The sequence below is a fragment of the Diabrotica undecimpunctata genome, chromosome 4 (assembly GCF_040954645.1).
Source record: "Diabrotica undecimpunctata isolate CICGRU chromosome 4, icDiaUnde3, whole genome shotgun sequence".
Lineage (NCBI taxonomy): Eukaryota > Metazoa > Arthropoda > Insecta > Coleoptera > Chrysomelidae > Diabrotica > Diabrotica undecimpunctata.
In genome coordinates this window covers 81,820,943-81,846,402 of record NC_092806.1, presented here as the reverse complement: position 1 = coordinate 81,846,402, position 25,460 = coordinate 81,820,943, and the positions used below count along the sequence as shown (strand labels likewise).

Sequence of the window (25,460 nt, the reverse complement as noted above, 5' to 3'; positions counted from 1 at the left end):
TTCTTTGTTAGTATATTATCATTTTTGTGATTCCTAATTTATACAGAAGATGGTGACACATTAGAAGTTGTTTTTAAATTTATACTGACCAATCCTGTATTGGATAATATCGAGTTTAACAATTTGCAATTGTTCGTGTCATTTACTGATTTAATTTTAGTCAAATAATTCAATATTGCAAGCAATTTTCAATAAAAACAGAATTAGTGATCATTATTAGAAGCTTACTAACTTGCATAAACATGCCTGTTTGTAATTAATAAATAGCTGTATTCTAAGAAGTATACTTCATTAAAATAGGTATAACAATATGGAAAATTTTGAAGTTTGTGGGTATGTATTTACTTTATTATAATTTTATTGCAGTATAAATTTGTGAGTGAGTAGAAAGGTCAATGCAATAACTTTTAAGTACTTCTAAGCTGAAAAATATTCAAGTAACTGACAGGTCCTTAAAATCGTGTTGGGCGTCTCTCTCTTTGTAAAATAACTTAAATGGACAGTCCTAGTGTATTGAAATTTAGAAAATAGAATCCTCTTGGTCCAACAAAAACAAAGGAACTTATTGAATTTGTAATTAAAGGTTGGGCAACTTTGTGTTAAAAAGTAGATAGATAAGTACAAATAAGAATTTTAAGCTACAATATGTTGTGTATATTAAAACTAAATATTCACAGAGTTGTAAGTAAAAATAAAATATCTTAAGGTATTTGCAAAACATTATAAAAGTCCCTTTAGATATATAAAAAAGTTCAAGAATAACCTAACCTAAAATATTGCACGTCTGAACATACTTTTTGGGGTACTTTACTTTGAGACAATTTTTTGGGAACTGATAAGAAGCGAGAAGCGAGATATTATCAGTATTATTTACGTTGGCATTTTTGCCGGCTGTACACACAGAAGAATAAGTTTTAAAAAAATATATCCGCCTTGTTGTTCTTCTGAGGATGTATAGAGTCTACTCTCTACTCTGTATTCTCTGAACCTTCGTTACGTTGTCATTGGGAACATAAAATGACGGATATATTACTATGATATTATAGATACAATATTAGAGAAGAAAGCAATAAACAAGTTGAAAATATAAGAATATGTAATACGAACTTGAAAAAGTTGCCACATTTATTTAATACATTTATTTTGATGTTTTGTCTCAAAAGAAAAATTAAACCTAATTGAAAAACTCAGTAGCGTAAATGAAAAATGCAAAAAATAAGTTATTTGACACCACTTTTCTATGTACCTATTTTTTTTTAATTTGTATGCCTTTCTTGAATTATTGTCCTTTTTTATATATTATTTTTTATCATTATTAAATTTAACATGTTTATATGATTCTAATCCTATAATGTGTTTGTGTTTCTACTGAAATACAGGGTGTTTTATGTTTGTTTTCGTTTTTTTGTAATGTTTGAAATAATGTCAATATTTGTATGAACATTGGTATTTGGGTGTATTTTGACATAAAAAATTTGAATATAACCTCAATATTGGATTAGTTGTACAGGGCGTCACCCACATTCTTTTTTTTCTTTTTGTAGAACCATAAATTTGTACGTACGTGGATTTCATTTTTAAGTCAGAAAATATATTTCTTTATCATTTTATTGTAGAAAAAGGGTACGTGATAGAAGCATATACGTATATTTTGTCTTTCAAAACTTTTTCGGGAGCTGATAGGTTGGCAGTGAAGTTCTACAACTCGACCAAACTATATCTATATATATATATATATATATATATATATATATATATATATATATATATATATATATATATATATACATATATATATATATACATATATATATATATATATATATATATATATATATATATATATATATATATATATATATATATATATATATTATATACAAAAGAACCAGTTTCTTAGGGCTGCAGTCAGAAGGTTGGCCCAGATGTTAGAGAAACACTCTTGACTTTTTGTCTAGCTTTCGGAATTGTTTTATTCCTTTTTCAAGACACTGTAATATAGATAAAAAATGTGTAAATATTTACAAAATATCACAATTCGTCCGTGCAACTTACTAGTCGTTGAGATTATTTACAATAAACTTTGACACTCAACATTAATAACATAAATATAAAATACAATAATGGACAAAATACATTCTAAAAATTTTGGTAAGGATAGTAAAACTTAGTTTATTTCATGACATCTTTTGATGGTGTGTTTTAACTCTGATATATAGAGAACAGAAAGAAAAAACAATATGATTAAAATGTAATTAGGTGTTTTTAATATTGTATTTATTTTCAAGAACCAAGAGGCCCATATTGGGTAGTTTTAATTTTTAATTATTAAACCTGTCTTAATGGTATGCAACCAGTTATGCATACAAGTATATTGTGACGTGTATATATAGAGGAAAATATTTATTTTATTATTGATGTTTTTCCAGTAAATAACAATAAATGTTGCTCAATTTATCTATGTCAGACTTTTTATTTATGCAAGATGTACTAGATTTTATGAAACACATTTTCAAGAAAACACGTTTTGCATGGTTTTTTTCTTTTTTGCCAAAATACAGGAATCTTCGAAATGGCAAAAAATCTTCGAAATTGGCAAAAAAAAAACCATGCAAAACGTGTTTTCTTGGAAACGTGTTTCATAAAATCGAGTACATCTTGCGTAAATAAAAAGTCTGACATAGATAAATTGAGCAACATTTATTGTTATTTACTGGAAAAACATCAAAAATAAAATAAATATTTACCTCTACATATACACGTCACAATATACTTGTATGCATAACTGGTTGCGTACCATTCATCATCATCATCAATTAGCCTATATTTGTCCACTGCTGAACGTAGGCCTCCCGTAAAATTTTCCACCTATTTCTATCTTGAGCTTCTTGCATCCAGTGTGTGGTGATGCGCTTGATATCATCCGTCCATGTAGTCGGTGGTCGTCCTCTGCTTCGATATGCCTCTTGCCTTGGTCGTCTTTCCAGAATCTTTCTGTCCATCTATCATCCGTTAATCTGGCATTATGTCTGGCACAAGCCAATTTAGCCATGTTTTTTTTTTTCAACTGCATCTGTGACTCCTGTTCTTCTTCTTATTTCTAGGTTTGGTACTTTATCTCTGATGGTAATACCTAATATTGATCTTTCCATAGCACGTTGTGTAACTCTTATTTTATCTATTGTTCTTTTTATCAGAGTCAGTTTTTCTGCACCATATGTAAGAACCGGTAAAACGCACTGGTTAAAAACCTTTCTTTTTAAACAAACTGGGATAATAGACTTGAAAATGTCATTCAATCTACCAAAGGCCATGTAAGACCTATCCTTCTTTGTATTTCAGTTGTCTGATTATCTCGGCCTAAGCGAATCTCATGCCCTAGATATTTGTAAGCTATTACTTTGTCGATGCTATGGATCTCAATCAGAATTTTACCGCTGACTACAAGGTTGGTCATAAATTTTGTCTTTGAGGTGTTAATTTTAAGACCAATTGTTTTTGACACTTTATAGAGCGTGTGCAGCATTTTTGTAGCTTTATCAACTATATCAGATATTAAAACGATGTCATCGGCAAATCTTAGGTGGTTCAGATGTTCACCATTTATATTAATTCCCATGTTATCCTCTCGTTGCATCCTCTCGTGCATACCATTAAGACAGGTTTAATAATTAAAAAGTAAAAGTACCCAATATGGGATTCTTGAAAATAAATACAATATTAAAAACACCTAATTACATTTTAATCATATTGTCTTTTCTTTCTGTTCTCTATGTATCAGAGTTAAAACACACCATCAAAAGATGTTATGAAATAAACTAAGTTTTACTATCCTTACCAAAAATTTTTAGAATGTATTTTGTCCATTATTGTATTTTATATTTGTGTTATTAATGTTGAGTGTCAAAGTTTATTGTAAATGATCTCAACGACTAGTAAGTTGCATTGACGAATTGTGATATTTTGTAAATATTTACACATTTTTATCTATATTACACTGTTTTGAAAAAGGAATAAAACAATTCCAAAAGCTAGACAAAAAGTCAAAAGAGCGTTTCTCTAACATCTCGGTCAACCTTCTGACCGCAGCCCTAATAAACGGGTTGTTTTGTTTATATCGACAGTCACTAATATCCTAATATAAAGTATAATCTATCTAAGTGTAAGTATATATATATATATATATATATATATATATATATATATATATATATATATATATATATATATATATATATCTGGGGATTGGTTCACTAAGGGCAGATGTCACGTTTTTGGCTAATTTTACTTTTTTGGGGCTTTCGTACCGTTACAATTTTAGAGTTCTGTCAAACTTTGGGTATTCAATTATTACTTGGTGCACATAAGGCGTATTTGGACATCACCCTATTTTTGTTTATTACAAAAGGCGGATGTCCACAAAATAATGAAACTATGGGCAGTTGTCCTAGTGTGAGGTAGCTATGTGGACTACCGCCTTTTGTGTTGTCAAATAGTTTGAGATTATGTGTTGTAAACTGTGTTTCGCCGATCTAGTTTTAGACGTTTTTAGTATCAAAAATGAATTTAGGAGGAACAGGAAGAGGTCTAAAAATCATAAATGCTTTAAAAGCGACGGAAAACAGTAGCCAAACATCTGAAATTGAAGGTACGTTTTAGTGTATTAAATTTTTTCTGCAAATCACGTACTAACGTACGTGATATACCTATATATAAATTATACCTATAATCCCCCAATATAATACAACACATTTCTGACAACAAAACCCAAACCCAGAAACGCAAACTGGACCAACTTATCTCTCAGCAAAATCCACCGCCCATTTCAAATCAACAACCTTCTACTGTTGTTCACAATTTCTCAGATATTCACATATCCGATTCAGCTACCAAAGCTCTGTCAAAAGGCTTCAATTTCTCTGTCACTCCTCTTTCCATTCCAACTGAGAAAATTATTTGTCAAACCGAAGAAGCCATTTCCCATCTTCCTTCCGACCAAGCCGAAGTTGCCAGACAAGATGTCGCCAGAATTCTCCGTACTTCCTAACCCCCACCTTCAAATATCAGTCTTTCAGAAATACGTGCCCTCAAAGAACTTTACAACAACCCTGACGATGTCGAAGTTTCGACAAAATGTCCGAACTTCTGAATTCCACAGAATACAAACGTGTCCCAAATGATCCAACCACATATCTAGAAAAAACGACCAAATCCATTATAGATAAGTCTACTCTACCTCCAGACCTCAAAAAATCTCTTATACCCAGAGAAAAATCATCCCGAATTCCAAAGATATACGGCCTTCCAAAAATCCATAAGCCCAATGTTCCCCTAAGACCCATTGTCAGTGCATACAACTGTCCCACTCAGAAATTGGCAAAACATCTCGCTTCATATGTCGTTTTCATTGGCTATTTATGTAGATTGAAAATCACTTATTGCATTTTAAAAAAAATTTATACAGGGTGTAATATTTAATACGAATCCCTAAATTAATTTTTCCAAAGCCAGTCCTGGAATTTTTTAGTTTAGCTAATACCAGTCGAATGCTTGATAGTAGTGTACAGTATCATGGAAAAATAAAAAAAAATCAAATGAGCCGTATAAACACTACAGTAAAATGAAATAAATGGTCAATTACACAAATCACCCTGTTAATTAATAAAGAAGAGGAGTTGACATTTTTTAGTGGCCACATGATATGCTCCCTGAGGGACTCTACATATGGTAGAAGTATGTAAAGTTCCTCATGACTCACCCTGTATATATACATATATATATATATATATATATATATATATATATATATATATATATATATATATAAAGGTGCCGTCATTTCGGAAGGCATCTAATTTGCATATTACGAGGCATGTCGAAATTGTATAAGAACCGCCTTTGAAGTTGGTGATTGGTTATTGAAATTTTAACTAAATGACAGTGGCGCGGACTATTTAGTAGATACAGCTAAAACATGTTATATTAAATAAAGGAGATTTTTTAGTTTTCAATAATTTTGAACATATAGCCAACATTTGAAAAATTATCAGTAAGATATTTGATGGGACAAAAACAATAATACCTTCGTAATACGTTTTACCTGAACAAACAAACTATTTTTATTGTACCAAATAATTATTAAGTTCTGAATATTGATAAGTTTAACAAAATGGATTTTTAAAATAATAGCAATGAATTGTCAAGCGTATTTTCCAAAATATATCAAATACCAATACAATACCAAAATATTAAAGAGTGAGGATAATTATATGCTAATGAATGGTCCCAATTACATGTACCTAGAACTTCTACCTGATTTAATTATTTTCTTGGAAGCCTTTTAGTGATATAATAAAGTCATGTAAACATAAATACAGCATACATACATTTTTTAGTATTCCTGTCTTTGGGAAAGGCCTAATTTCATGGACCTACCCGATTTAAGACTGGGTAGGACGAAAGACGATCTTTAAATATATATTAACGATTTAATAAAGACTACCGTCAATATTGCTGTCCTAAAATATATGCACATCTAAATTTGTAAATGAAAACTTTAAAGATATAAAATTAACTCCATATACATACTCTTTAAAAATTCATATACCTAACTAATGTGAATGTTTCAAAGAAGAACAACAAAATAGGGGCACAGGACCGACAAACATGGAAGGCAATAGTAAACGCGGCAAATACTCACGACGAGTTGTAACGCCATTGATGGTGATGATGATGATGTAAATAATAATTCAAAATGATTGGTATGTTGCAGTAATAATTCTTCAAATTTTAAACAGACAACATAAAGAAACAAAAAGTACATTGAGAAGTAACTCAAAGCGATAGTAGAAAATTAAAAAATAAATAAATAAGAGCTTTCTACGAAAACAAGAGCCTATGAACTCTTTCTCCATATATGAAAAATCATGACGATCTATTACTAAATGAACTAGCTACGGGAATAATGATAATTTGGTAAAATTATTTTACAGTAAATGTGGTTATTATTTTACAAAAAATTATGGTAAATAAAAATGAAGTTGTAATGGAAACACACCATGGAATTGTAGATGATCACATAGTAATAGAACTATCTACAGACCAAGAAGTAGTAAACAAAATAACGAAGTAAACGTAATAATAGCTAAAAATAATAAAAAATAAGTAACATTGAGAACTAAAAGTAAAAAGTGTTGAAACATTATTCCAAAAAAACAACATTCCAAAAAAGACCAAATCCCCAATGAAGACCATGGTGTCTACGAGATACCTTGTTCCAGTTGCCCACGTACAAACGTAGGACAGACAAACCGACGAATCCATAACCGTATTTACGAACATTCTCTATCAGTCAAACATTCCGATACCACTTCAGCCCTAGTCCAACATCATATTCAGACAGGCCACAAAATAGATTTCGAAAAAGCAAAAACCATCGCTCCCATCCGCTCATTAAAAGCGAGAATCATTCGTGAAGCTATTGAAATCGAAAAACGGCCTAACAGCTTGAACACGCGCGATGACGCGAAACGATTGCCGGAAACATGGCGACCCCTGCTTCAGCGACCTCCCGCCCACACCGCTCAGGCCACGTCAGTTCAGACCACGTCAGCGCATACCGTTCCCGCGCATACAGCGAGTATAAAAGCATTTCTTGCTAATAACGTATTTGTATTATAATTTTATTTGCTTTATTTTATCGTAGAACAAAGTGTAACTTTTAATTGTGAAACAAATCTTATTAAAAAGTCAATCAAGAAGTTAGTGATTTAAAATTTGGCGCCGTGAGTAGGATCCGGTTAACCTTGTTAGAACAAGGAAACTCACTAGCAACGGAGGATCCCTATGCCTCAACGGAAAAGAACCTAGAGCCGTCCTCATTCAACTGGATACTACGAAAGGAACACCTGGTGAAGTCCCTGGTAGCAGATTCCGTTAGAAAACAAGACATTCTCGATGTTTCTGTTAATGTAAGTTATTGAATCATCTCGTTTTTACTATTTTAATATTTGCAAACATACCGTACATACATCATAACATTTTCAATTTATAATCTTGATTATACAGAAGTCAAGCCAAGTTGATTATCTAATAAGGAAATATTTTTTTATTACATAAGTATTTTTATTATTTTATCATTTTTATTTACGCATTTCATTGATTTCATATTATACTTTCACCGATATTTTACTTTATTTATTTTACCACATTTTACTTGATTTTACCATATTTTACTTGATTTTACTATATTTCATTTTACTTTACCATATTTACTTTTCGTATATTTTGTTTTTATACCTCTACTGACATATTATTATCAAAATGCCTGAAAAACGTTCACAAACCCAAGTTGAAATTGAACCCTACAACCCTTCAGAAATATTTTCCATAATTCCTGAGTTTGAAGGAGACCCAATCTCATTTTGTCACATTCTTAGGCGCTTGTGATTGTGCGATTAAAATGTCTTCGGGAGACCAACGTATCTTATTAACGATTCACATTAAAAATAAACTAAGAGGTAAAGCAGCTCAACTAATAAACTCTAGAAAACTAACTTCATATACGGACATCAAAAATTTATTAAACCTTCATTTCGGAGATAGTAGTGATCTCACTTTTTTAATTCATGATCTACAAAGATTTCCACAGTTATCAAATGAATCACCCTTAACCTTTTTCAATAGACTACAAGTTCTAAATGCAAACATGCACGCCTCAATCCAAAAATCAGGCCTAACACAAGACCAAAAGACCAAAAGACCGCCCAATGCACGTTAATTGACTCTATGGCTTTGAATATTCTTTTAACCGGACTAGAACCCCGCTTAGGACAAATAATTAGGGCTAGTAACCCTAAAGATCTTATTATTAAAGCCACTAACCGTATCCGACGTGAACTTCAGTTATCGTATTTCGAATCACAAAAATCAAATAAAGATAGCCAAAATAATCCAAAACCTTCCCAACCGATGAGAAGAACCACATCTAATTTTTCCAAATGCACAAGTTGTGGTCGTATTGGCCATTTAAGTAGCGAATGTCGCTCATCACGTTTTCCTCCTTGCCAAAATCAATATAACGGTAGACCACAAAACTACCAAAATAATCCAAACCAATAACCTTCCAATCAATATAATGGAAGAACCCAAAAATTACTCAAGTAATCAAAACCAATACTCTTCCAATCAACAAAATTTAAAATCACGGAGATTGAATTTCCAGCATTTTCAGATGACAATGGACATTACGAATTTGTACGTATACCTTTCGGATTAAGGAATGCTCCTTCCACATTTCAACGAGTAATGGATAACATCCTCTTAGGAATTCAAAACCAGAGATGTTTAGTATATATGGACGACATAATCATCTATTCAGCCACCATTCACGAGCATTTGTCACAACTGACAGAAGTATTTAAAAGATTAACGAAAGCATATCTGAAGATAGAACCGGAAAAATGTGAATTCTTAAGAACACAAGTCGCATACTTAGGACACCTCTTAACTGAATACGGAGTAAAAACAAATCCTGCCAAGGTATCGTGCATAAAAAGTTTCCCAGAACCCAAGACAACTAAAGAAATAAAATCATTTTTAGGCCTAGTAGGTTACTACCGTAGATTTATACCGAATTTTGCCAAAATTTCCAAACCACTGTCCAAATTACTTCAAAAAGATGTCCCTTTTGTTGTTAATGCCGAATGTAAGGAAGCATTCAACGATCTCAAAAATATTCTAATGACAGACCCAATTCTCATATATCCAAATTTTGAAGAACCCTTTTTACTCACTACTGACGCTAGTGCTTTCGCAATTGGAGCCGTTTTATCACAAGGCCCAATAGGAAAAGATCTGCCAATCGCTTATGCCTCACGAACATTATGCAATGCAGAAACCAAATATTCCACAATAGAGAGAGAATTACTAGCTATAGTATGGGCAGTAAAACATTTCAGACCATATCTTTTCGGTCGCAAGTTTACTCTTATCACTGATCATTGACCTCTTACATGGCTATTTTCAATCAAAGACCCAGGAAGCCGCCTAGCACGCTGGTGCCTAAAACTTAAAGAATATAATTACAAAATAGAGCACCGTTCAGGAAAATCAACAGAAACGCAGATGCACTCTCAAGAATAAAAATAAACCATTTTAAGGACTGTGCTGATTTTCAATCAAAACTTGCTCTGCATGCATCTAACAGAGATGAAACCGAGACAGAAGAAGACGAAGAAGAAAAAGAGGACACAGAAGAAGAAATAGAAAAGATGTCCGAAGAATTCGAAAAATTTCTCGAATTATATAGAACAAAATCCATTATCGATTACCCCAAAATAGAAACGTCAAACGCAGAACTGTTAGATAAATATCACAAGAATATCGTTACCTTTTTCTGGCAGAATAAATTTGAGGACCTGCACGAAAAAATATTGCGTGACATATTCGAAGAAAATATAGAATACAGTAACCGAAGGATCAATATCGTATCTAGTAAAACCGTAAAATATCCAAAATATTTCATTATCCCATTACCTTTCCATCCACAAAGAGTAATGTCATAGTTATTTCTCATCCTTTATGCGAACCAAGAACAATTTGATGAATGAAAGACCTATTGCATAGAAAATAATCTCGAACTTCCCATTCTAGAAATATTTTCCTATATATTTGCAGACAAAGAACTTAAATTAAAAATCTGCCAAAATGAAATTAAACAGACAAGTGAAGACGAAACCCCACAAATTCTAGAACATTACCATTGTGGCAAAAATAACTTGCACAGAGGAATAAACGAAACCGTTAGACGTATAAAAGAAAAATATAATTGGAAGAACTTGGCAAAAGATGTCGAAAAATATATAAAAGCCTATGAAATTTGCCAAAAGGTCAAAATTTACAGAAAAAATCTAAGTGGACCATTAGTTATAACGGAAACACCAAAAGCGCCATTTGAAAGGATCAACATAGACATATTTGAATATCCCACTAGAAACCATCTAGAAACTATGCATTAACCATTAGAGATGAACTAACTAAATTCACTCAAACATACCCTTTAACCGATAAAAAAACAGTCACCGTAGCGAGTACACTCCTTCTATTTTTCCAACATTACGGAACACCTTTAAGAGTACATTATGACTGTGGTCGAGAATTCGAAAATGCCATAATTAAAGATCTATGCAACCTCTATGATATAAAATTAACATTTTCTAGTGTAAATCATCCACAATCGAATGGATCTGTAGAAAGAGTCCATGCCACACTATCAGAAATGATCCGAGCAAATAAAGCCGAAAATCACAATGATCACCCATTCGTGACCCTCCCTTATGCAGTGATGTTACAATAATACAAAAAACAAGACACACGGTCGTACGCCGTACGAACTAGTCTTTGGACATTGGTCAAAAAAGCCTAATTAGCAAATATGTTACAGACCTTAATAACCGTATGGAATACTTTTATAAAGTAGCCAAAGAGAAAACAGTAAGAGCAAAAGAAAAAGCTAAAGAAAGATTTGATGAAAATATTTCAACACAACGCCCTGATGTTAAAATCGGTAACAAAGTATACGTAAAACTTTAAATTTAATGGACCTTTTCAAATTCAAAAACCATACTTTGAATATATGTCTTCTTTACAGATTCTATGGACTACTTTCAGTCGCCTACTCCCAATTTTACCTCTCTCCCATTAATAATACAGTCGAAATCTTTTATCACAAAGAAGGTACCATTTGAATATCTAACGATAAATGGGCATTGTTTACAAGGAATTGCTCCCTATAAAAACTGCCATATCCAACAACGACATAGTTGTAGAAAACTTGCTAGATAAATTTACCAATGCCGATACACCAAGAAAACTTGAATTTCAATCCGAAGTACAAACACACATTAGTTTGATAAGACAAATTTCAAATTCCGTAAATTTAAAATATAGAGAAGTAATTGCCGACACACGAGCCTATAATCCACGCCAAAAACGAGGATTAATCAATGGTGTTGGAACCTTATGGAAATCTATTAGTGGAAATTTAGACGCATCAGACGGTGAATATTTCAATCAATGTATAAATAGGATCACTACAGATGAAAATCAAATAGAAACACTCCTAAAGAACCAAATTTCTGTTACAACTTCTGTCATAAAATATTTTAACACTACTATCCCAAAATTACAAATAGACGAAGAAACTTTTAATAAAGACATAAACGATATCGAAACAACTCTTATAGACATTGCTGACGACATATCATTTTACCGCGCACAATTACAAATCTTAAATTTGTGTGAATCGTTAATGGAAAGCTACATATTTTGGACACTTTTTCTTGGTTGCAAATTTTACACAGTTCAATTATTTCGTCCAATGATTTACTAGATTCATTGAAAACTATCTCATAATCATTACACAATAATGTATTACCATTGCCCATTTATACATCAAATATAGCCCAGTATATTGATATAATAAAACTTCAAGCATATTAACTCGATTCAAAAATTGTATTCGTCTTAGAAATTCCACTAGTCGAACCGGAAATCTATACCTTATATCATTTATATTCAATACCAATATTAGATAATCAAACTGGTCTTTTTCATACACTTTCTACAATACATAATATATAACGCGAGATGATGATTCAATTTCATATGTATTACCCCGAAACACAGAAGAATGCAAATCAATTAGTCCAAACCAAAGAATGTGCACAGATATTCTTCCCTATCCAATAGGCAGCGATACTATATGTGAAGCCAAGTTATTGAAACCAGTTAGCGTTCTACCAAGAACTTGTCAGATGTCAACGTTTTTAGCACAAGATTACAATGTGCAAGAAATTGACCGAAATTTATGGTTAATAATAGTATCCGATCCATTACCAGTTTCAATCAAGTGTGAAAGAAAAGACATCAGTACCCAGACAATTAAAGTAAACACGATTCTAAGATTACTACCCGAATGTACAGCATTTATTGGAAGTACTAGAGTTTACGCCAGAGATCAAATCGATAAATATCCAAATATAACCTACAGAAGTCATCCAGTTAATGTTCCATACAGATGTTGTGACCATTTCGAAAGAAGAAACCACATACCAAATTTGAAACCATTACAACTCAATAAGATCAATGCAGACGATTTAAATATTGCACAACACAACTTGGACCAATATTCAGAAGAACTCGACCGAATCATGAACCGACCATTCATCGAAGAACATTTGCCTTGGTTCACTATATTGTCTTTATCATTAATTATCATTCTAGTTTTTGTATACATCTTCTGCAAATGTCGAAGCAAAAGATTTCCAAGACTTGCCATGAACTATCCGCAGGACTCACCTCCACCTTCACCACCTCGCAGCAGTTCCATTAAACAAAAACTTAAAGGATTAACCGTTAAAAGAAGACCAGACGTACGCGCAGAAAATGAAGAAGTATCAAAAACCTCAATTGAACTTTAAAAGTCGAAGCAAGGCATCCACTTTTCACTAATGAGGGGAGCTGTTATATGTGAAAATAGTCACCTTGAACGACTCAAGGGTTACCGACACTTTGGTTTCGCAATATGAGTTTATTTCATCCATTGTTCTACGATATCTTATATATAGCTTTTTTATTATTTTAGTTCTGGTATTATTTGTGTACTACATAAATGATATATGGATGGAAGGTTATCTGAAAATAAATTATGGTTAAGTGCTTGAATAGATATTTTTGTGTTAAATGCGTAGTAACGCGTAAAAAAGAAAGAATGGTTAATTTATCTAACAAAAATATATAATAACCTATATTACATACTTATGAATGATTTATCTCCTATTTAGGGGTAATAAGTAATCAATATAAGTTGAGTTAGTGTCAAATTTGCAATGATCTTTATAAGCAATTGCTTACTGACTGTACTTTACATGTTCAGTTCAAATAATTAAACCTTGTCCCTTCAGAAAAGAGCGGTTTCAAACGGCAAAGTCAATTGCGAACAGGAAATCGTATTCCGTGCAAGCTTTCTCTAGTATAGGATAACTAAGAAGGTTTAATGAATCTTATACCTTTGGTATGAGTTTTTTCTGGTATATCTTGCAGATGTGTTGATCTGGCCAGTTTTTCCTTGATTTTAGTCGTCGTAAAATGGACTGGTGTTTGTGGTGTGGTTCTTGCGAATCTAGACTTTATTTCTTTCGTTATCTAGCTACTTATCTTCGTATATTGGATGGATTGATAGCTACGAAAGGGCAGAGCTTATGTATTGATGTGCAGTCTTAATATCCGCTGAATTTGGCTGATTAATTTATACCTTAAAATATGTGTTAAGGATGTGTTGGTGTCAACCATACTGGCAAACTGGCGGAGAATATTATTTCTCGTCCTCAGTTTGCCTTTTAGTTGTAAGTGTGATACAAACTATCTTCAAGGTATTTATAGGAAGTCCAGAGTTCAAGGATTTCATGAGACTTTTGGATGTTCAGTTTTGTGAAAGCGTCGTTGTTAGGGAAATTGAAGGAGAACACCCGAGTTTTTCCAGGGTTTGACTTAAAATTGATTTATAGTGTATTTTTATTGTGTTAAAGGTATCGTTTAGATTTTTCTCCACTTCAACAACAAAAGTTTTTGGGTTCTGTTTCAATAGATGTATCGTCTACATAATAACATAGTAATAGTATCTACTAATATGATTTTTTGTAAATGTTATACAGTCTAGATGCCATTACGCTACCCCAAGTGTGACCGTTCTTTTGCGTTCTCCATATGCTATCCTTACCATTAAGTTATACGAAAAATCTTCTGTTGTGTAGGCATACGCGGATATTACAAGTAAGTTTATTATCTAAGCAGATATATAGTTTTTGGAGAAATATCCTCTTATTTAAGGTGTCGTAAGCGGCATTTAGATTGATATTTGATCTTTGGTAGCTGTCTTTGCTGTATTGGGTAAGATTTAGTATTTGTGACGTACATGATATTCGCATCTTTACATTTTAATTCGAGTTTTTCTTCTATTATCGGTGAAATTATATTAAGGACCAGTTGCAGAAGTATTTTTAATAGCTGACAAAATAAAGATATTGCCGATAGTTTTTGTGGTCTTTGGAGATTTTGCCAGATTTAAGCAAGGCAACAACTTTAACTTGTCTGCACACGTTGGTTATCTGCATAGTTTGAATACAGCTGTTTATTCTCCGGAGAAGCCATTGTAGTGTTTTTGATCCAAATTTCGTAATTAGCTTTGTGCTCAGATCTTCAATGTCGGGAGTCGTATTATTTTTTGTTATGAGTAGAGTATCGGCCACCTCGGCGTGGGAAAATTTTACCGACCGTGGGAAAAAGCGGCGTCCTTTGATGTGGAGGCGCAACAGCTCGTCAGATCGTGACGTCTGAGGTATCTTCGGAAAGGGGAGGGGGTAACGAATACGTTAACACAACAAACACAGATGGCGGCGTATCACCAAAAGGACACTAAGCTTCTAAACAGCTCAACGTACAACAACGTGCAAGGTATCGATGAAAAGAGGAGGGAATAACGAATACGTAGACACAGAAAAAAAATGGCATATGCCAATATTATGACAAATAATAATTAATATGACAATATGCCATAAACACAGAACGGCGTATAGATTAAGTAATATTATTATAAGTATACAAGTAAGATATTTTAAAATAGACTAGCGTCATATCAAGAAGACACTACGACGTATCATCGTTCTTCTTCTTCTTACCGTCTATTACTCCTTGTAATATACAGGGTATACTTAGGAAGTCAAAGCATTTGATGTATTGCTGGAAAATATATAACGTAAAGAATACAATGACAAAAATCTAACATGGCGACCGGTCAAAGAGGCATTAGGTTTGTAGAACGACATGTGAGGTATCACAAGAAATAGAAAGAATACGGTACGAAACGTATAGTTACAGAGGAAATTTGCAGATTAAGTTAATGTTTACAGAATCACTAAAAAAAAACAAAAAAATAATAATTAAATTTTTTTTATTATTGTAAAATTCAAAATGTTTATTTATCACCATTGTCTTCACCATAACATCATATATTCGTTGTTATTGATCCAATCTTGACGTACGAGACATTAAATAAAAGGAAAGGAGAAAGCGTAAAGATTTGCATACTATATTTTATCTACGACGAACAAGTAATTCATTTTTAAAGTTGTTATTGTACTACCGGTCTCCGGTAAGAATATGTGTTGGTCATAGAAGGTTCTTCGATAGCCATTAGGCAACAATTTCCAATTTCCCCTATGTCAGGTATAATGACAAAGAAAAATCAAATTAAATACATTTTTTAGAGTATATAATAGTTATAGAATATATATAGTTTTAGAGTATATACTTTGGATGTCAAAATTGAAAATAAATATAGTATTTTATATGAAAGAAAAACTCAGTCATCGAGTGAAAACATGATTACCACAATAGGCTACGGTAACTCAAGCTGACAGATACGAAAAGACAATACAAATAATATAACAGGAAAAATATTTAAGCATAAAATGGAAATAAAAACAATAAAAATGTTTAAAAATAATTTATATTTCAACAAAAAATTACTCCAAGTGTACTGACAGTCATTTAATTATTAAATTTATTGATAATTCTGTATAAAAACATATACCTCATAAAAAACAAAGAAATAACGGAAATATCAGGCCAACAATTAAAATATAGTGTGTGGCTAATGGGTATTTATCAATACAATAGAAATCCTATAAACCGGTTCACAATTTGTCGATAGCTCACTACAAGTTTAACCCTAATTAGAGAACTGAAATACAGAGAGGATAGGTAATACGATATAATAGTAAAAATCAACCTGAAACTGACGGTTTAAGATGTTTTCGACTAACCCACCTTGTATCTGAAGGAATACAATAACTTATAATCCTATTACGAAGGTATTTTGAATGTTTACAGATGACCGACCAGTGTTATAGAGTATATGATTGAAACATTTATTTGAACTAAATAAATATATTTTTTAAATTGTACTTTTGTATTTTTTAATAAAACTTCTTTATTTTATTCAAAAATAAAAAAGTTTCTTGATATTTGTAAAAGATACATTTATTTAATTAAGGGGAAAGGCGCCAAATGTCTCCTGGCATAATTTCCAATGTGTTTTAAATGTATCCATTATTTTCGAATCCGGAGAAAACTAATAAATATGTTTGAAAAATTTAAACGCAGAATGAAAGATTACATTATTACTGAGGGCAAAAAGTCCCTGAAAACTTCTACAATGTTTTAATATGTTATGTAAGAGGGGTGAAAATAAAAGAGAAAATATATTATAATTTTGAATTGAAAATATTGCATGCAAAAGAAACTTTTTATTTATTCTAATAAATATTTCATTCTGCCTTTAAATTTTTCAAAAATGCTTTTTAGTTTTCTCAGGATTTGAAAAAAAAATGGATACATTTAAAACACATTGAACATTTTGACAGGCGACATTTTGCGCCTTTCCCCTTTAATACCTTACGATTACAACTACTATTACTTACCTTATATAATTACGATTAGAAAACTATTCAAATTCAAAATAAATAGGATCGACTTCGGAATCCGAGTCGTCTTGAGGGTTAATAATTAGCGGTTGGGTCTCTAAGGTTGCATCAATTATGTTATCAATATCCCACATTTTTTGTTCTTCTTCTATTACATGTCTTACTGCATCTTTCCAGTTTTGTTCTGTAGTATGTTGTAAAGACTCGTATAACAATTCACGTACAGCTTGTATTTTATATGACGTATTTTTTCTAGCCACATAACTTTTCATTTGTGCTCAAATGAGTTCAATTGGATTTATTTCGCAGTGGTAGGGTGGAAGTCTAAGGACTGTGATGTTTCGCCTTTCCGCCATTTTGTCAAATACGTATTTCTTGAACTTAGATTTGTGTTGCCGGGCAATTTTTAAAAGTTCTGCTTTTACCATTCCATCTTCGTAAGGCAGATACTTATTCCGCAGCCAGTCAAGAATATCCTGTTTCTTCCACGCAGTCGTTGGAAGTCTTTCTACTAGCCGTGAATGATAAGGTGCATTATCTAATACTATAATTGAATTTGGTGGTATGTGTTCAATCATCTGCTCAAAATACTCTTCGAAAACATCAGCTGTCATCTCCTCGTGATAGTCTTTTGTGCTTTTGGACTGAAATTCCAACAATCCATGCTTAAATCCTTTTTCACTGCCAATGTGAGAAATTATTAATCTACTGCCTTTACCAGAAGGTGGGGAGATACCAGTAGACCAACCTTCCCAATATTTTTTAGACTATGACCTGAGCTTACCCACGTTTCATCCTGGTAAAAGATTGGCCTTCCTTCAGCCCGGAATTTTCGTATGGATCTTAGATAATTTCTTCTCCAACATATTATTTCCTCCCGGTCAATCAAAAGTGATTTTCGGTCTGATTTCTCCCACCGGAAATTTAATTCTTTTAAAACTTGCCACAATTTAGTTCGTCCGATATGAGGCAAATCCGGGTCGTCTCTAACTTCTTGTAAAATTTTATTTAGGTTTGGTATTTCTTTTTAAAAAAAAAAAAATCCATGAATTTTCGTTCGAATACCATTTTTGGCAAATTCATCAATTTCAATAGGCTTTTTCCCTCTCTTTAAGTGTTCGTTTGTGTTTGGGTTAGCTATACCGTGTTTTTTTCTTTCTGATAGGAACCTATATATATATATATATATATATATATATATATATATATATATATATATATATATATATATATATATATATATAGTTGACTCTTCTACGCCAGTCATGTTGGCACAACTTTCGACTATGTTGCGAACAGTGTTTGTGGGATTCTGAGAAACCAGAGCATCGTGAACATTCAGGACAATAGTCTTCTATCTTGGTGAATAGACAGACTTACTGACTGTACGCAACAATACCGGTGTAAAACTTAATGATGTTGATGATGAAGCCATCACAAACAATTCAACAAAACGAGCACGAGCGAAAGGTACGTATATGTTCGTAGGTATATGGAATAAAAAATCACTCACGCACGCATATAATTCGGAAAAGAAATATTCGAGACGCTAATTACTGCCGTAGACGCGGAAACACCGACGAGCCGTAAATTACATGCGATCAAAAACGTACTAAACAAAAAAATTGTTTTCGTTCATAATAACTTCACCCTTTCAAGTTAAGTTTCGAATATAAACTGAACAGACGAGGCACGTGGCCAAAGCCGGCATCTTTATACCCATTATATTATAAAAAATCTGGGGAATTCCATCCTAATTATCTTGCAACGAATAGTACCTTCGGATATGAATTCCAGGTTTTCTAGTAGTGTGATTAAACGCGAAGATTAGTATTGAAATATCCAAAGAGATAAGGTATTCTTATTTACAAAATTGTTAATGGTTAAATTCTTATTTTTATTAATATAATATAATAACCAACATTAGCCGTGAAAGTTTTAATTGTTTTTTTTTGCTAAATGTATTAGTATTAAAATATTATTAATATTATATAGGTATAACAGTACTAAAACATTATATTATCATTTAATGAATAAACACCTCAGGAACGCTTATGATTTACGACCGTTTTATGAATTTGAGGCACATTTCGTGCTCTCAACAATTTGTGAACGGAGAATATAACTAAACAGAACAAATTATTGTCGATGTTTAGGCATATATATATATATATATATATATATATACAGGGTGAGTCATGAGGAACTTTACATACTTCTACCATATGTAGAGTCCCTCAGGGAGCATATCATGTGGCCACTAAAAAATGTCAACTCCTCTTCTTTATTAATTAACAGGGTGATTTGTGTAATTGACCATTTATTTCATTTTACTGTAGTGTTTATACGGCTCATTTGATTTTTTTAATTTTTGCATGATACAGTACACTACTATCAAGCATTCGACTGGTATTAGCTAAACTAAAAAATTCCAGGACTGGCTTTGGAAAAATTAATTTAGGGATTCGTATTAAATATTACACCCTGTATAATTTTTTTTTAAAATGCAATAAGTGATTTTCAAACTACAAAAATAGCCAATGAAAACGACATATGCGACAATGTTGTCGCACTTTTATTAAATTTTTAGTGAACGATCAAATCTTACCAAAAATAGAACAACCATAATGAAGTATCAAATTATAAGGTAATTAATTTACAAATATTATAAATATTATATAACAAATATTATAAATTTCAAACATTTTAATTGAAATGATAAACTGAGTCACTGCACAACAAAAAACAGTAACTACTAACAATAACGAAGAACAATTTAAAAAAAAACTAAAAATATGTACATAGTTATGATAAACCCATAAATTAGAACTGGAAAAGATACAATAATGGTAACAAAATAAAAATAATTCAAAATAGATTTTCGAAATGGAACCCTGCAGCCTGTACACATTTTTGTTGCCGAATTGTTAATTGACGTATTGAATTACGGATACTCTGGGGATCGTTTCTAATAGTATTACAACAATGTATAATTCTATCAATTAATTGTTGTCGGTTATTAATATTCACTGCGTAAACTAGTTGCTTCAATCGTCCCCAAATATGGTAATCAACGGGATTGAAATCAGGGGATCTTGAAGGCCACGAAATAGGACCTGCACGTCCTATCCACCTGTTGCCAAAAACATTATTGAGATGTTGTCTCACTGCCAGTAAAAAGTGTGGGGGTGCCCCATCATGCTGAAAATACATCCCTCGGATAGCAACGTTCACGTTGGCAAGCAAATTCGGCAAAATATTTTGTAGAAAGTTCAAATAGACCTGCCCTGTTAAAGGACCATCAAAAAAGTGAGGACCTACTAATTGGTTATTTGACACCAATCCACACGTTAACCGAAAACCTTAACTGAGAACGACGTTCTCGAATAGCATGGGGATTTTCTTCTGCCCACACATGTGAATTTCGTGAATTATTTATCCCGTCTCTGGTAAATTGGGCTTCATCTGTAAATAGTGCCCTGTATAGCGTTGGTCGATTATTGTTAGTCCATCTACAAAATTCCAACCTATCGATCTCATCTCCAGCATGTAGTCGCTGAACCATTTGAATGTGATATGGGTATAGATTATTTTTTTGTAAGACTCTACTTACTTTTGATTGAGTAACATTGAGTTCTCGACTTACTTGTCTAGTGCTTATTGTAGGGTTCATAGTAACGGCGTCCATAATGTCATCTTCCTGCGCTTCATCTACATGTCGCTCTGTTGTTCCACTAGGGAAAGTGCCATTTTCTCGCAAATAATTAAAAACTGGCCCAAATGTTGGATGACTGGGAGTTCGACAATTAGGAAATCTCCTGCGATATTCTCTACTAGCAGCCCTACCATTCCCATTACAGAATCCATAAACAAATATTAGGTCTGCATATTCTGTGGTCGAAAACTGATGTGGCATTTTGAACGAAAGTAACAAAAGCTCTACCAAAACTAACACAATGTACTTAACGTAGATATGACAGAAGAAATATGTATTCTTGTACACATAAATAACAATTGATAATGACAATAATGACAATGGGTATAAAATATCAAGAAACGTCAAACGGTCAACGCCAACCTTCATTTTAAACTTTTTTAGATTTATTTTTATTTAGTACAGTTGATGCAATGTATTATTATTTGACATAAAATTTTAATCATTTACAATCAACAAAAACTAACACATACAAGAGGTTTGACTTTTTAATCAATTTAATTTATTATTTATCGAAAATAATGCCCCAATACGATCTATGAGTAAAAATTTAAAATTGAAAAACAATTGATTCTATCGTAGAGATAATACAAAGTGACAGTAAAGATGTTAATTTTCTACGTATTAGATTATGTTGTAGGAACTCATTTTAATTAAAATGTTTGAAATTTATAACATTTGTTTAAATTAATACCTTATAATTTGATACTTCATTATGGTTGTTCTATTTTTGGTAAGATTTGATCGTTCACTAAAAATTTAATAAAAGTGCGACAACATTGTCACATATGTCGTTTTCATTGGCTATTTATGTAGATTGAAAATCACTTATTGCATTTTAAAAAAAATTTATACAGGGTGTAATATTTAATACGAATCCCTAAATTAATTTTTCCAAAGCCAGTCCTGGAATTTTTTAGTTTAGCTAATACCAGTCGAATGCTTGATAGTAGTGTACTGTATCATGCAAAAATTAAAAAAATCAAATGAGCCGTATAAACACTACAGTAAAATGAAATCAATGGTCAATTACACAAATCACCCTGTTAATTAATAAAGAAGAGGAGTTGACATTTTTTAGTGGCCACATGATATGCTCCCTGAGGGACTCTACATATGGTAGAAGTATGTAAAGTTCCTCATGACTCACCCTGTATTATAATAAAGCAGAACACTGACAAATCTTATCTTAAAGGCACTTAATATTTCGTTTAACCTTAACTGTATTTTTGTGTTTTTAGGTAAAGCTTTTGGAGAGACTACTAGTTCCAATACGGACAGGATTGTACAGTGTGATTCAGAAAATGAACTATACTCTTCTGACAGTAAACCATTTTCCTCTGATAATGAGACGGATCCAAACTATTTTCCCAGTGGTGAAGAAGAAGATGACAGTTTTGTGAATGAAACAAAAAACAAAGCAGTTCGAAACTTGTTTCAAAAAATGAAAATGGACAATAAAAAGGTAGATAATAATGTAATCAAAGAGGAAGACGCAGCAAATAAGTCTAAAAAATTTAAATCCAGGAAACGGAAATGTATACCAGAACAATGGGAAAAGAACTTAAGAAAAGAAAAGAGACTGACGGGAGAAAAATATGTTAATCGCGGAGGCCAGACTGTTGAAAAAAAGACACTAAAACCACCGTGTCACTGCAGCAAGAAATGCTATGATAAACTGAGTGTGGAGGATCGTAGCAAAATTAATAGCAAATTTTGGGCCTTACGCAATTGGGATCAGCGAAAACAAGTTGTTGCTCTCTCAGTCAATTCTGCTCCTATTTAAAGGAATCGCCCAAGAAATAATAGACAAGAAGGGCGACGGAAGCTTAGTTACGAATATCGTTTTACACTTAGAAATGAAATAATCTCTGTGTGTAAAATGATTTTTCTTAATACCTTGTCAATAGGAGAGAAATTTTTAAGAAACAGTATACGGAATCATGACGATACATCCTTGTCTTCACCTGATAAAAGACATAAACATAAACCAACTAGATCCGTCGGACAGAAAGCAAAGGATATTGCAAAAAGATATATTGAGAGCTTTCCAGTCACCGAAAGTCACTATGCTCGAAATAGTACCACCAAAAAATACTTAGACGCAAGCCTAGATATCACAAATATGTACAAATTATACAAAGAGTACTGCGAAGAAAACAATGTTAATTATGCGGATATTATAAAAGAATCATACTATCGTTTCTTATTTGTTACAGAATATAACCTTGCTTTTAAATTACCTAGCCTAGATACTTGTGACGATTGTGATAGAATTCAGAGATGTTTATTGGATGTTACAGATGCAGAAGAAAAAGAAATTATTTTAAAAGAAAAGGAAGTCCATCATAATGAATTACAAAGAAGATATACAAGTAAACAAGAAGACAAAATTAGATATAGATTAGAGGGTTCTAAGGAAAGAGTTTGTACAATGGACCTTCAAAAGTGCTTACCCACTCCTTGCGTTACCAATGCACAGAGCTTTTACAAATTAAAACTTTGGACCCTAAATTTTATAATTTGTGACATGACACTGGGTCAGACACATTGTATGGTATGGAATGAAAGTACAGGTAAGAGAGGAAGTAACGAAATTGCTTCTGGTTTATTTAAATGGCTATCAGTTTTACCGGAAGATGTAGAAGAAGTAACATTTTGGTCAGATAATTGTCCTGGCCAGAATAGAAACATTAACATTTTGTTTTTCTACTCATATGTTATGCATAAATTTCCGCATATCAAAACTGTGAATCACAAGTTTCTTTTAAGAGGACATACCCACATGGAAGTGGATGTGGCACAATCTGTTATAGAACATAAAAAACGACACACAAAAACTATGGACATATGTGACACTTATGACTGGGCACAACTAATTCGTTTTTCGTGTCATAAAAAACCATTCATTGTCTATGAAATGGAGTTAAAGGATTTCTTGTCATTTGACAGTCTAGGAAAAACTACTACTTCTCCATTTATCGGTAGGAAAAAGAATTGCAACAGTGAAGAGTTCCTTTTATCAAAAGTTGTCCATTTGCAATTTAAAAAGGAGCTTCCAGGACTCGTAAATTACAAAACTAGTTTTGATGATGCCGCTTTCAAACAAGTGAGCCTTATTAGGCAACCCCGAAAAGTTTTGGTTATTCCTGACACTATTCCTGTTTTATCAAATAGTCTGAGACGTATTTCCACACAGAAATATCGACACCTGCAAGATCTTCTACAATGGATACCAGAGACCTTAAGAGAATACAATAGAAATCTTCCTCATGGCCAGGGCGAGGAGAGTGAAGAAGATGATTAAGCAGTTTCTCTAATTTTTCTTTAAGTTTGTTTTGTTTGTTAGTTTAGTATGTTTTTTTCATTATGCAATGTTTCCTAGCCAATAAAAATAATATTTTATAGTTATTTCATAGGACTTCCGCCCAGTATTTTTTAAAGTGCAAAAGCCACATCTCCGTCGCCATTTTTTTTTCTGTAGCTTGTGTTAACTTTTTCCATGTTCCATTTGTATGTTAGCTTTATGTTTAAAAATAAAGTGTAGTTTCTATACAATAATGTATTATTTCCTGACAAAGACTTTGGTAAAATGTACATAGTATCTTTTAAATCATGGTATTTGGGCTCTCTTGTAAAATTTTAGTTTTGTGACATCCGCCCTTAGGGAATCAGGCCCCAGATATATATATATATATATATATATATATATATATATATATATATATATATATATATATATATATATATATATATATATATATATATATATATATATATATATATATATATATATATATATATATCGAGAAAAGGAGTACGACCGTCAATCCAATATAAATTAAAGATCACTCGAAGAGTGGTGGGATTTTCCAAACATCCATAGAAAGTTAATATAAGTGTGTTACCTCAAAAAGATATGTAGCAGTCAATGATATTGAAAATGTAAAGAAACTTACGACAATGGACATTATAAGATTATGTTATATAAACAATTAATTGAAACTAAATACAGTTTATAAATTAACTCAAACTTAGCACAGCAAAACAACAACATATTAAGCCCAATTCTGCAATATTAATGCATGATAAATTTGGCTCAAGTTACTAACGCCTTGCTGTTCTGTCATATTTTGACCTCAAGGCCACTGTATTTTCTCGTTGTTGGCGTGGATTCTACTTGTTGCTGCCATTTAACCGGC

At 32.2% G+C, this 25,460-nt stretch overlaps 1 protein-coding gene across 1 annotated transcript in view; it reads left to right on the top strand.

Annotated features, from left to right (window-relative positions):
- The first annotated feature begins 109 nt into the window (after nucleotides 1-109).
- Nucleotides 110-25,460, top strand: part of LOC140439731 (casein kinase II subunit alpha-like) — a 123,026-nt gene continuing 97,675 nt past the window's right edge. The window contains exon 1 of the mRNA XM_072529859.1: nucleotides 110-333. Within this exon, the coding sequence (XP_072385960.1) occupies nucleotides 311-333 (23 nt within the window). The 5' untranslated portion in view covers nucleotides 110-310. The remainder of the gene's footprint in view (nucleotides 334-25,460) is intronic.